The 14,227-nt window shown below is 36.3% G+C and overlaps 1 protein-coding gene across 3 annotated transcripts in view; it reads left to right on the top strand.

The window, feature by feature from the left end:
* The window catches only part of SLC2A9 (solute carrier family 2 member 9), a 93,094-nt gene that overhangs the window by 61,166 nt on the left and 17,701 nt on the right, over positions 1-14,227 (top strand). Inside the window, exon 12 of one of the 3 annotated variants that reach the window (XM_042812864.1) lies at positions 6,277-6,360. The exons of the other annotated variants lie outside the window; for them this stretch is intronic. Coding sequence (XP_042668798.1) covers positions 6,277-6,360 — 84 coding nt within the window. The remainder of the gene's footprint in view (positions 1-6,276; positions 6,361-14,227) is intronic. 3 annotated transcript variants of the gene reach the window in all.

Below are 14,227 nucleotides of genomic sequence, written 5' to 3'. Positions count from 1 at the left end.
GTGCGTGATTTTTAGACTGAGAGCTTTTTAAAAAGAAGAATTCTGTGGAACAAAGCTGCTCTTGCTGTTTCAGTACCTAATGGAAATCAAATATTGACTTCAAATTTCTTGGATACTTCCCTTTCAGAGTTTTAAGTTGCTTAAATAAATTAAGTGCAGCTACTTGAAGCACCTTCTTTTGTTCCTCCTAGAAAACTCTGTTGAAACAAACTGCAATTTGTTCCATACTACAAACCAATTTTTAGAACTTGCACATCAAGACATTCTTATATGTTGTTGTAATAAAGGCTTTGTGTGATGCCCTCTAGCTCTTCCATTGGAAGCAATGGAACAAATGACCTTTCTTCCTCCTCAGGTTTCTTGTGGTCTAGTAGACTTTCAACCTTTTCCAGATGAAATACCTTTTTCTTACTCTTTCCTCTCAATAATATTTTAAGACAACACCTTTGCAAGAAAATTTAAAATAAAATATCTGATAATCTTCTGTAGTACTTTGGTATGTTTAATGAAACAAGACTAAGACTCAGAAATAAAATTTCCACCTTTTTGCTCAGTAAGTTTTTTTCACCCAGAAAATTAATTTATTTTTATTTATTAAGTTGCAAATTTTTAATACTTTAGCCTTTTGTAGAAGGCTGAGCATCCTTTGTTTGTATTGGTTAAACAGGTAATATTATCATGGTATTGTTCATGCTTAGTGTCTTACGAAATCCATCTGTAGTTATTTAGGGTGTTTCAGCATTCTTCAGATTAACTCCCATATGGTTTGTAACGATTCTGCAGATACAGATCCTCATCAAGGGTGAATTCTTTTTACAGTCAAGTTATTGACTGTATAACTGTACAATATTGGTAGTTGGAAGAATTATCACATCTGAAAAAAGTAAATAATGTAGAGAACTGAGCTCAGAAAACACTCCTAGAACTTTCTAGATAATAAAATTGCCTTTCAAATTCAGTATTTTCTCTCTTGTTAGAACATCTGATACTTGCTTAATAGCTTATATATTGTGTGGTCTCCTACTTTCAGAATAGCATATGGATGAGTACCATCTGCTCCTAACAGCTAGAATCAACTGTTACTATAAACTGCATTTTTTATTTGTTTCAATTTTCTGAACTCAAGTTTTCAGCTTACAGATGTTCTCTAGGCTTATTGCTTAGCAGTAAAGCATTAATGCTAACAGCAGGTACGTTCAGGCACGAGAGAGATTTTGTATTTCATCATTTTTATCAGAAGATGATTAACAGAAGGCAATCTTTCATGTATTTGATCAAAAATTAAAGGGGGTCTTGTGTTCAAAATAGACTATCTATGATCTGAAAGAGAAAAAAAAAACCTGCAAAAGTTGCTTAGCTCTACAAATTAGGGAACTGTGCTTTTTCAGACATTTGGTTAATTATACACAAGTGAAGGCACTTGATTAAAGAGAAACATATTGCTTTCCAGTATTATTTTTGGTTTTGTGGGCAAAACTGGTAAGTAGTTTTACAGTTTTCATCTCAAAATGTGGAAGCTTCATGGAAATGTTTTTCTTGGCCACGTATTCAACCTGCCAGAAATATATGTTTCATTTGAGGAAGTGTCATCCAATAAAGAGTAAACAGAAAGGGACTGATCATAGGGTCATAGAATCCTTAGAGTCGGAAGGGATCTCTGACGGCTGTCTTATCCAGCTTCTCTGCAATGAACAGGGAAACTACAGATAGATCAGATTATCAAGGGCCTGATCCAGCCTCACCTTGAAAGTCTCCAGGGACAGGGCATCAACTACATCACGGGGCAACCTGCTCCAGTGCCTCAACACCCTCACTGTAAAAGACTTTTTCCTTATATCTAACCTAAATCTATGAATCCTAAGTAGATAACAAGTAAAAACAAATAAAGAAAAATTAAAAACATAATTCGAAGAAATTTAATAAGAGTATGTATTCAAAGCATTCATGCCCTTGTTCAGGTTCAATGTCATGAACAAATGCACTGATTAGAAATATTTTGACTGAGTAAATAGCGTGCAACTTGTTGGAAATTTAGTTAGTGATAGATTAGTTTAGGTAATCGCAAAGCATCTTCCTTCTTTGACCTTGTATTTGAGTGATTAAGGAACTGAAAATGCTAAAGCCAGTTATCCTCGTGTTCTCAATTAGCAGCTGCTTCTTCACAGATACAGAATTAACATGTTGAACTATGCCTGCAGAATCTATGTAACTTTCAGAAGATCCACACTAAAATCTGAGTCAAACAGAAAAAGTGTAGGTTCTTCTTATTTGTATCTGTTTTGGTGAATTCCCAATCCACCCACTGTGCCTTTGCAACAGTTGTGCAAGAAAATGATTTTTTATTTTGCTGGGTGAACTGAATATTTATATGGTTGTGCATGCAGGGGGAATTTGAATTTTATATAATGCTAAAAATTGAGCCCTTTTACCTGCTAGCCAAGTAGTTAGAAAAAAAAGGCAAGAAACCCTACAAAATAAACCCAAACAAACAACAACAAATGGAGTGTCCCAGGATGCGTCCAATTCAGACAGTTTCCTGCAGATGTGTAGCACCACCTGTCAGGGAGGTTGTCAGGTAAGCTGGGGTAAGGATCTTTCACTGCTTGTTTTTAATGCTGATTCAGTATGTAACAAATGCTTAAATATTCATTCTCTGAAGCAGAGAATGACTCTTGTGCCATGTGTCAAGAGATTCACCCCAGATGGTGGGACATGTGGTGCAAAAGAAAACCAACGGATTAATTGAGGGTTACAGCAATGCTGGCGTGGACTTCCAGGCAACTTTCCTAATAGAAATAAGCATAACAAACTATAAGAACTTTGGTGTTAAGCATTTCCATGCATCTTTGTATGAAGAGATTTATTAATATTTTTTCTTTAGAATACTGTTTTAAGTGTGGCATCCTCCGTTCCAGTTTCGACCAATGGAGGAGGTAATGCTGCACTGGGATGTTGGTCTTAAGACCCATCTTTAAAAACTAAAGAAAAGAGTGGGAGGTGGATTGTTTAAAAATATTGCTAGCTTTGATGCAATCCTTCCATTATAACATTCTTTCAGAAACTGAGGAAGTATCGGCTCTTTCATATCAAACCTTTGCAAGTTCAGTGATATTGGAAGCACAGTAAACTGAAACACTGGATTTATTTTAACCTTTGGTAATAGGTATAAATAACCCAAGACAATATTGTTCCAGTAAGACCTGTAAAAAGGTGTTTGTGTTGCTCTTCCTTTGACATCCAGCTCACAGGGAAGTTAGTCACCTGTGTGCAGTAACATCTTTTCTTCCTTGGGACGTTCCTCAAGAGTTCCTTGGAGTGCTCTCCCAGGGAAAAAATCAGCTTTTATTACCACAAGCACTAGGGGAAGGTTCCTATATCTGAATAGTCTTTTTTATATCCACTGCTCAAGCTATCTTTGTTCAGGAAATTTATGTTGGTTTGGTAGCCCTTCAAGTATACTGATATGGTTGAAGTCTCACTTCATCATCTTCATTTCTTGTAACAGATGATGCATAAGTGTAGGCAGTTAGAGTGAAAAAGAGACTTAGAAACTAAGGAGCAAATTTAAGGATACCTGAAAATGTCCATAAGAATGATATCTCTAAATGTCACATGGAAAGCTTCTCTGTAACAGATCCTATTTTATATGTAAGTCATTTGAAAGGCAGTATTATATTAACATAGTATATGCATGTTCTTTTACATCTTTTCCTAGAGACCTAATGCATCATATTGCTACATATAATCTCTCTGTACTGCAATGTGAAAAATACTCACTGTACTGTCAAGTGTGACATCATCATTGTTGTGATGAAGGCTTAGAGCAGACTGTTAGAATACAACAGTGCTCATTCAGCAGTTTGCACAGGAAGGCTGCAAAGAAGGGCTGCTGTCAAGGTGAAGTAGAGTTTTACGAGAAAAACTGCAGAGCAACTTCTTAATGCCTAACAAAAGAGAAGGTTGAGGGTATGTTTTCTGTTTCTAAATACATGTTCAAAAGGGAAAATAACACTGAGAAGAGGGAACAAGTTGACAGCAAATGTTGCTGCAGAAAATAACAACAAATCCCAAGTCTAGGTGCTAGGTAGCCTGGAATGAATTCAGAGTCAAAATTGGAAGTCAGCTCCTAATCACTGGAGTTCAGTTCCATATTAGCTTCTCAGTGGAAACAGTGAAAGGAGAAACTAAGCAAACAACTCTTATAAATTTATGAAAGGGCTGTATGAAATACTGCCTGAAAGAGCTGAGTATGGGATTTGACCCAGATTCAGTCTAACTCTGTCCTCCCTTATGTCCAAGTCCTGTGTTCTCCCTTCGTCTCCAAGTGAGATGCTGGATCTAAATATTTTGTACAGTCTTTGCTTCCATTTGTCAAAAAGTTCATGTGCCTGAAAAGACAAACATGTTCTTAGAGAGGATTTTCTAGCTGTCATTACATGTAGCATGTAGCCCATGACTTAAATTTAACTTACAACAATAGTACATCCGACGTTATTGTTTCATATTCTGTAACACCTCAGAAGTGTTTATCTGGCCCTAAATCATTTAGGTATTTCTGCGGGTGAGTAACACTCCTCTTGAGAAGAAATCCTGAGCTTGGTTGTATTTGTGTAAGGTTGAATTTAGCATGAATAGGATCAGAAGTGAATCAGTGTCAGTTTGCATCTATTCCTATTTTCAAAACTAGTTCCTATTCAGTATGAATAAGGATGGCAATATCATATCAGCAGTATGTTTCCAGGCACAAACTCATCACAGAAAATGGAAATAAAAATCACTCTTTGATGGAATTTGAAAAAAAAAATAATATTATGGCTGTGAGATCTTCCATTTGTTGCTTTTAATACTGATTGCATTTTCAGGCATGGATAAGAAACAATAGCAAACCAGACCATTTTAGAAAAATGTTTCATTCAATTTTTGTCTTTGTTTTGAGGGTTTTGTCTTTATAATATAAACTTGTCATGGTTTATTGACTGCAAGTAATCTTTCCTAACACAGCTGAGTATGGATATAGTGGAAACATGGTAATGGTATATTCAGTATATGTTAAACTGACATTACAGAGTAAACAAAAGAGAACTTGGAGGAAATAAATGCTGTGCCCTGAGGTGTATCAAAGACATTTTGGTATTTAAAGTTTAAAACAGTCTGTGCTCTTATTCTGAATGCCAGCATACAGCTGTAGTGACAGCAGAGCAGTTGTGATAGAAGGGTCACTGTGAAAGCCATGGGTTTGTTCAGTCTGAAATGTCATCAGAGAAGAAAAAAAATCTCAGATGTGAAACAGAAAGAAAGGTGTGATAGCACGCATGTAGACATAAAAGTACTGAAATAAATTGTCATTATTATCACCTGAAATAGGCATTTGCTGAAGCTCTGTGTGATTTCTCTAGCTTCTCCACTTAGATTGGGATGTAAGACTTTCTAATGCTCATGGTGTCCCACAGAGCCATTCTTTCAGTGCAGTTCAGGAAAGTGTTTGGAGTTTGCTCAAGTGGAAAAACATTCTTTTTTACTAGAAAAATACATTGTGTTAAAAAGAAGCAAAAAAAATCAGTGTTGTTGTATATCTAATTAAAAAATGGTAGATTTGAAAGTTTAGGTTAATTCTCAAAGGATCTTTTATTCTGTAACTATAAGCTTTTGCAGTCATTCCAGCAGGTGAGCATCCTTTGATAAAGTTGAATAGTTCCTGCATCAGGTGTGCAACAATAACCTTTAGTTTTCCTGGTTATTTAATAAGTTCTGGTTTGTTAACAATTATAAAGCCTTTGGGGACACAACAGTAGATTTTAAACGCTTCCCTAAGAGAAGCTAAATGTCCCGAACATGAGCTGCAATTGCATTCAGGGATAACTCATCTCTGACCCAGAGATATATAAGTACAGTGTAACATGTACCTTAAATTGTCTCAGTTGAAGATTTTCTGAGGGATCTCTGGCCCCATCCCCTGCCCCATTGTGCCTCTCCATTGCAGCAGACAGCCATCCATCCAACACAAGTTGCCCTATGGGTGCCATTTCAGCCACCCAGCTGCCAGCAATCAGAGCCTGCCATATTAATGCAGAGTGCCATTTCTTTAATTTATGTGGGCTGTGAAACACAGCAACAGGAGATCTGATTTACCAATCCTTCTCCATTTAGCAATGGAAAAAGCTACTGCCTACACTTGAGGAAGGAGAATTTTCAACTTACTGCTAGTAAATCAAGGGGATAAAAGAATGAGAAGTTGAAGGGCTTCACGTAATAACTTGTCTTTTCGTTGCCTTTCAGAAAACAGAGTTTTGGAGCTGTTAAGGAAAAGATATAACAGAATTGCTTTCAGCATGGTTGCATCACCACTGAATTTTGGAGAGGGTAAAATTACTTGTCCCTTGATTATATTAAAGACAGTGTCTTTCAACACATATTTGGGATATTTGTTTTGCTTGAATACTTCTTTCTATAGAGATCAGTGTAAAGTAAGCATGTACTTTTTAACAGTTCTATTACATAAGTAATTTAAATCTTTACAATTAGTGGAAGTTCTGAAGTAAAATGATCCTCTAGTATTCTTAAGGTATCTATCTGTTGGAATTGCTGGAGATGACGCATGGAGTTCTTAGCAGCAGGCAAACTTATTAACTTCCTCCCTTTAACAATAGATTTAAAAATCATTTTAATTGAAGCTTTCAAAAAATGAACACTTTGACACTTGAGAGCACTCCTTTTACCTGAGCTATCAGGTTTGCCTGAATGATAGCTAATTATATGCTGATGGCTCACAACTCCAAAACTTAAGTTTACTGCTGAAAAAATGCACCATGTGCTCTAGGACTTCATAAAAAAAACTGATTTATTCAAATGTTACGTAAGTAATTTATGTACATGATTCAGATTAGTGGGGAGTAGAAATGGAAAGCCTAGTAAAAAATACTGAAGGCTTTAAAATTCGTGCTTTACAAGCTATATAGGTATTTAATCAAAAAGCCTTTTTCTTCTGTGAATTAAGTATAAAATATTTATATTTACAAAAGTGAAAACTAATAAATATGTAGAACAGCACATGTAGAACTAATAAATTAGAACTAGTAACTGCAAGACAATAAAAATATTTTATTTTCCTTGTGAGCAGATGCAATGCACACAAAAGGAAAGTACTTAGTTCATTTCATCTACTTTCTGCTAAGCTCCAGGGCCAACAGTTAAATGCAAATGTTCACGAGTTTTGTATAACAATGAGAAGTTGCTCTACGGATCAGACAGTGGGTCTTAGTAGCCAGACCAAAATACTGAAGGTTACAGCAGTGGGAATCTTTCAGGGGAAAAAATAGTTCAGAAGGTCAAATGCATGATCAAGGATTATATCAAACATAGCTTGATAGTATGTGCTTGAAAAAGCAAGCAGCTTTTTCTTTGGAATCTCCAGATGCTATCTATCTATCCTGCATCGGAAACTCCACTTTTGTGGGGAACATTCAGTTGTGCTGAAAACAGCTATCTTGGCTTTGACAACTGGGAGGTGTTTCCTGTCCAGTCACCAAACTGTCTCCTAAGTATTTGTCAAAGCTAGCACTAAATGTACTGCATTATTCATCCCCTTGCTTCCCCTGTAAGGGGAATTCAAGCCTAAGGTTTGAGGTTTGGGAAGGTTTAATGAAGGTTTGGATGAAAGGAAACTTTTAGTTCTGCTGATGTTCTTCCATTCTGTTGAAAAAAAAAATAATCATACTCTAATGTATGTATACAAGTAAATGTTGGGGCTCATATGAACACATAAACTGCTACACAGCGTTAGACCACAGCCTTATGTGCATTGCTGCCTTGTAATGCCAGCTGTAGATGCTTCGAGGGAAACATAAGAAGTCTCTTCTTTCTCTTCTTTCTCTGTTGGAATGCATCCAACACAGCTTCTGGCAATCTGCTTGTTGGGAGTTTTCTTGGGGACAAGGGTGAATCTGGATCCACATCTTTAGGATCTAGATACTAATTTGCTTTGTAGGGCTTACACTCAACTTGTTAAAATAAGAAGGTTATTATTTACCCTGAATACAAAAAGTGTAGATATCATTGATAATATGATGTACTGCTTCAGCAGTACAAAGAAGTATGTGAACATTTATCACGTCTTAAAGACGTGTTATTTATACCTCAGTTGTTTTATCACACCTGGAACTATCTTGAACTTTTTTTGCATTTATTTGGTCTCATCCTGCAGTCCAAGTGGTACAGCAGTTGAGATTGCCTGTGTAGTTCTGCTGTTCACCTGTATTACCACTAATATTAGCATCATAAAGCTATAGTCAACTGCTGCATAATTTCAAAAGTAGAGTTTTAAGTGTTCTAGGGATATTAGCTGGTCTCACATTAGGCTAGCAATGCGAGGCACTGGCTGAAAAAGGTGAAGGTTTTGTCCAGATCTTTTCAGCTTTTAAGACTCTCTTCTTTCTGAACGATTCCACTTAATCAGACAGCCTCAAATCTCTCACTGCAACAAAACTGTTACTGTCATTTTTCGAGTCAATACTTGTAAAGAAAAGACATCTTTAGGCTCTATTCATTTGACTTTCTGTATGGTTGAAAACAGATAATGCTATTTGCTACTGGGCACAGTAACTACATGTCTACTACTCTTCATAAACTTTCTACAGTCAGAAACAGTAGCAGCTGCAGCAACAGCTGAATTATTTAATTGGTGGTGTCTGAGACACCACATTCTAATAACTTCAAAATTTCTCAGAAAATATAAACAGTGAAAACAGTCTGTTACTCATCTTAAACAGGTGGGACAAGGAGAGACTCTTCTGCCCCAACTTCTCTGATCATGTACAGCATTCTAACTCTTGGGATCCTTCAGGAGGAACACAGCTTTGCAATGACATAATTGTCTACTTCTATTATGATTAATCTGTTTGTTAAAACATTTCGTGAGAAAAGCCTGACATACCATACTGAGTTTTTGAGTTTGTTTTAGCTTGCACAGGCTCACAACAAGCAGCATTTTGTGCTAATGGGCCATTATCTTGAATTCATCACAGAGAAATCATACCTGATGTCTCTTTTTTTTTCTTCTTTTTTCCCCCCAGTAGATTATTACAGAAGCCAAAAGCCTCAACTTGACAGGGCTTTTGTCTTTTTTGTCCTGTATCTAGAACTGATCACACTTATGAGGCTTTATTTCAGGCATTACCTTGATACTACTGTCCCTACAGTGAACGAAAACATGACAGTTCTCTACACTCCTTAAAGTAAAAACTCCTTTTCTAAAGATCATTTTTAAAAAATAAATTTATATTAACAGAAGTAATTTTAATCAGGATCTGATTATCATTTTAATGATACTGAGAATAATTATAGAATGAATAATATCATAAAGACTCTTAGTCATAGCTCAATAAAGAATTTTTTTTCTTCATGTTCAAACAGAAGAATAGGAAGTCAGGCTATAATTAAGATTCTGATATGATAAACGTGTCTGAAAATACAACAAATGTTTAAAAGACTATTTACAGGCAGCTTAAAGTTGAGTGTATTTTTGAATTGTATTTTTTTTAATAGTTATGGAGAATTATTATGGTGAAGAAAAAAGAAATGTTGCTAGTACTGCAGTAGAAATGTAATGTTGATCTTCATTTTCCAAGTATTTCATGATAAATACTGCACTAAGTTCTAGGCTTTCACATCATGAAACAAAATAACACAAGAAAACCAATATATATGTGCAAAAATGGCCCTAAGCAAAATAAAAGTATAAGCAAAACACTAAAAAAATTATATATTCTTTGGATGTGTGCATCAGTTGGCAGAATGGCTCATGTCTGGACTGTCAGTTCTATTACAATAAAAAAGCAAAGATTGGCTCTACAAAAACAAGAAACAAAGAAACAAACAAAACCCATCAACTACTGCTTAATAGAAATTAAGATCAAGAAGACTATATGATCATCTAGCCTGTTTTCATGTGTGTTACCACTCACTACTTTTCATTCAGTCTCTAAAGCTTTTCCAGTAGAACAGGAACATCAATTTGTTCAAAGTGCTCAAGACCAAAGTAACAACAAATAATTGATTTGAAAGAGGTATCTTCAGATAACACTAAAATATAAACCCACAAAAGGAGCAGGAAAAAATGTGTAAAGATGCTCTACTCAGTGTTGAAAATGAGGTGCACTTGGGTCAGTACAGGCAGATAGGGCTTCATGACTGATTTTACAGTCTTTCTCACCATGGTGCAATAATATGCAGTGAAAAATGGCTTGTATTGAGCATATTCAGAAGTCTTCAGATTAGGAAGACCTGAATCTAATAAACCAGAATAGTAGAGAAATTGTCTAGTTTAATCATTTTGGTAAATGACCATATGACAAAGCACTGATTTTTGGTGTCTACTTGGACTTGCATAGTTCTGGGTTGCATTATTTATAGATTGCTTTGTTTTAATTTTCACCAGGCACTTGTTTAAATTGGTGGGAGATTTTCCAAGATGTGTTGCTCTGCATCAGTTTCAAATACAGTTCATCTTTGCAGACTGGAGACTTCATTTAGGACTAAACAGTTGTTAGAAACAATGTGGGTAAGGGATGAGCGTAAAATGGAGTAGATAATCAATCATGAGCAAATCTGTGAAAAGCAAGATGCAGAAGTTAAGTTTTGATGCTGTGACAAAGCTGGATTGAGTGGACTGTGCTAAAAAGGGGTGGTAAAATTACTGATTGATGAGGAAGATGGCCATAGGAGTGGTATTGGGATTTATGAAGTTGAATGCAGTGGTAAGGCACACCAGGTAAAAATAGCTAAGGATAATGGAAACAAGGTGTGATGACTTGCATATAACTGAAACATTTATGAATGAACTAATAACAGATAGTGGACATTTTGTGCTGGAAGAGCAAGCAGACTCAAAGGTGAGTGTTAGGCTTAAATGAGGTAGAGATCAGTGTAAAAAACTGCATTCTGCTCTTGGTTTTCAGATCTAGGTTTCATTAAAAGATCATACTGTTAAAACTGGCTGAGTTCATAGTATTTGGGAAATAGGGAAAAGGAAAAGCTATGAAAAATTAGTACTTGGGCTTCCAAGAGCAGAGCTGCATTTGAAAGAAGATATAACTCAAGTAGAAGAAACTGTCTTAAAAAGAGTGAGTTTACTTGGGCTCTTCAATTATGTAGTATGCATTTTGCCTTCATTAAACAGTTTTTTGAGATAAAAATGATTCAGTCAGTAAATGGGCGCTCATAAAATTCTGCTTAAGAACAGTGCCTTACAGAATTAAAAAATTAAGAGAAAATGCATTAATTATTATTCAAGAGGGGAAGAACTTCACTGAAGAAGAAATTATCAGATGGTTCAGATAAGGGAATACTTAGGTCATTTGCACTGAAATTACATGAATTAAAAATAATTACTGAACTGAACATAGAAGGAATATTATGTCGTTTCTCTTTGTCAATGGCCTTACTGCTGTATGTCATACATATTAGTGTCAATAATTGAGATCTGAGATTTTTTTAAAACCAGTGATGTTGCAGCAGAGTATATCAGTATGTTTTCGTGTTGTACTTGGTTGCTTTGTTACTTTAATTGATCGAAAGTGATGTGGTTTACCTTGCACCAGCAAAGACCCAAATGCCTGCCAGACTGATTTTTTATAGGCTGTTGGAATAGCAGACTTATAGATGCTAAACCAAACATTACTTATTAAATGCAAAAGCCTTTTCCACACAGCATTATATTACAAGCAAGAATGTTAATAACTGTGAGGTACTTGTTACTATATTATTAGTTTTTGCCAGATTCTGTATTTTTTATGTTTTCTAATTTGGTTCTATGGTTTGCACTGCTGATTTGTCTTAGACTGATGAAGCTTTAAACATCCTTTGTTCACGTGGCCTTTAATCCAAACTCCAGCTCTTCAGATGGTACAAATTAACGTTGTTAACCAACTGTACTGTTTTATACAATCCAAGTGCCTGTTTTCCTTAACTCTGTAGATCAACAGTTCTCCTGTGGAGAGCTGGGGACATTTAAGAGAGACTGTGGCATGACGATATGAGTCAGCCCACCTCTATCACACATTCTGCTCCCAGTTCTCTAATCAGGATTAGCTAGCAAGGCAGTTGTCCTGCCTGAAAATGTAACACCTTTATTGGAAAGGAGGAGTATATTGTTCCACCAAGTAGAACGTGCAACAATTTTAAGTAGAATGTGCAACTTAAAATAATCTGGCAGCCACACAGAATCTCTGTAAAAATCAATATGTTCTATCTATAGGCTCACAGGGACAGAAAGCACTTGCTGGTTGTGCTGGGTTCCTCACCAGCAGATCTCCTGTGGTATATCTTTCAGGTGCATCTGTTTGAGTTTTTAGTTTTTTGGCAGCTAAGGCTTGGGTGCAGGCTAACATCCTTTTGCTGTCTTTCTGAAGAATATTGGGTTTCTTTGCCAGCGGCTTTCCTCCAGGAGGTTTGTCTCACTTCCTTTGCCTCTCCCACATGGCTGTCCTCCAGAATTGTCTTCTCCCTGTTGAACTGCACACACTGAAGCCTGTCATTGAGCTATTATTCTGTTTTCCAGCCCTATTAGGTTATACCAGTCCTTGCCTTGTGGTAAAAAGCTATTTGGCTTGATCTGATCTAGAGCTACACAGACATCTTTTAGCAAAACAGAACATTGTTGCAAAATGCTTGCCTGTTCTGTCAAAACATCTCATCTTGAAGACTCCTTATCTCACAGCGCAGGGCTGGAAGATCTGGCAGGTCTTGCCCTAATCAGGCTTTCCAGGATTTCAAGCCCTGGGAAGGCATTCAGCTGCCTCTTGAGTTGTGGAGCTGGAAACCCCACAGTTTTTGTGGAGCTGCCAGCTGGGACTGAACACATGGAACTGTGCCTTGAGCCTGTGCTAAGAGATGAGCAGAGAACTTGGAGTTCCTTTCTCTTCCCTGCCTTGAGGGATGCAGTTTCCATTGCTTCTAGAGGCAGTTTACCAATCTAATAAGTCTCCCTGTCCTGTACTAGGCAGTTATTCTCTCAACAGTCTTATTTCATAAATCATGTATATAACTAGGACCAAGTATCAGTTAGGTACTGCATAGAGACAACATTAGGATCTCTGTATTTCCTTCAGTTTTCACATTTTCTGTGTTTAGACTTTTGTGTTGAAACAAATAACTCTCGCTAATCAGTATTTTTTTTTGTAACTGCAGTCAATATGTGCTTTTTATATTTTGAAAGGAAAGCGTATTGATACTCATGCAAATGTAAATATATATTTGAAAATCTTTAGCTGGTACAGCAAGAATATTATTTCTGTTCTATCATTCCAATTTCATATGCAATAGTCTATTTGGTTGAGACTCTGGATGTTTGCCATCAAGTGGCATTGAATCTATGTGTAACTGCACTAATAATGGAAGAAAATGAGTAAAATGCACAGATATAAGTGTTTTGGTGCATATCAAATTCTGTCATATAGGCTTAGTCTAGTTTCATTAAGCAGATCATTGGTATACAAGGCTTGCAATAGCAATGTGCAATTTCCAATAGAAGTATCATGTTAACAGGTGGAAAAATCTTTAGTGGCACTGTAATATGTCAAGAGCTTCTTCCATTGTGTTCGCTGTAATGCTGAAAACAGGAATGTATAAGAAATGAATTGCTGTAAGTATTGTGGTCAATGCATTACTCCTCTAAGTTAATGTTCAGAACCTATTTTGCTGAAGTTTTATGGGAAGTCATAATATGTGTTTTCATTTTTTGATCAGTGCTAAAATAATGCTGTTCCACTGAAAAATGCTTGGAAATTCTCCTAATGGAAACACTATTTCCAGATTCATCACCCATGAGGAAGAATACCATTTAGCTTTATGATGAAGCCGTTTAACCAAATTTAAGCTTATGAGGCTGCAAAACTCATGACAAAACATTTTAAGACTGTTTCAAAAAGGCAGTGGATTGGTTAGCCTGCTTTTAGCTCTGGTTTCCAAGCAACCATTGAACAGCAGCCAGCACGGATCAATTAATTCATTGGGTATCTTACACTGAAACTAACTGTAAGGAGCGGTTGGTAAGATGACATATTGTTGTGATGACTAAACCACTCAAAAAACAGTGTGGAAAATCCTGAGATTCTGTAAAGATAGAGAATGAGGATCAAACCTGCATCAGAGACAGTAGTGATACATTCTACAAAATGGCTTGACCAGTTCAAAGCATATTGCAGCTTTCTTCCCAGTCACGCGCTTGAATTTT

This window comes from Centrocercus urophasianus, unplaced genomic scaffold, assembly GCF_019232065.1.
Source record: "Centrocercus urophasianus isolate 14NV4802_14NV808 unplaced genomic scaffold, USGS_Curo_1.0 seq_13, whole genome shotgun sequence".
Lineage (NCBI taxonomy): Eukaryota > Metazoa > Chordata > Aves > Galliformes > Phasianidae > Centrocercus > Centrocercus urophasianus.
Note: the sequence above shows the minus strand (reverse complement) of the source record. Positions and strands in the feature narration are given on the sequence as shown.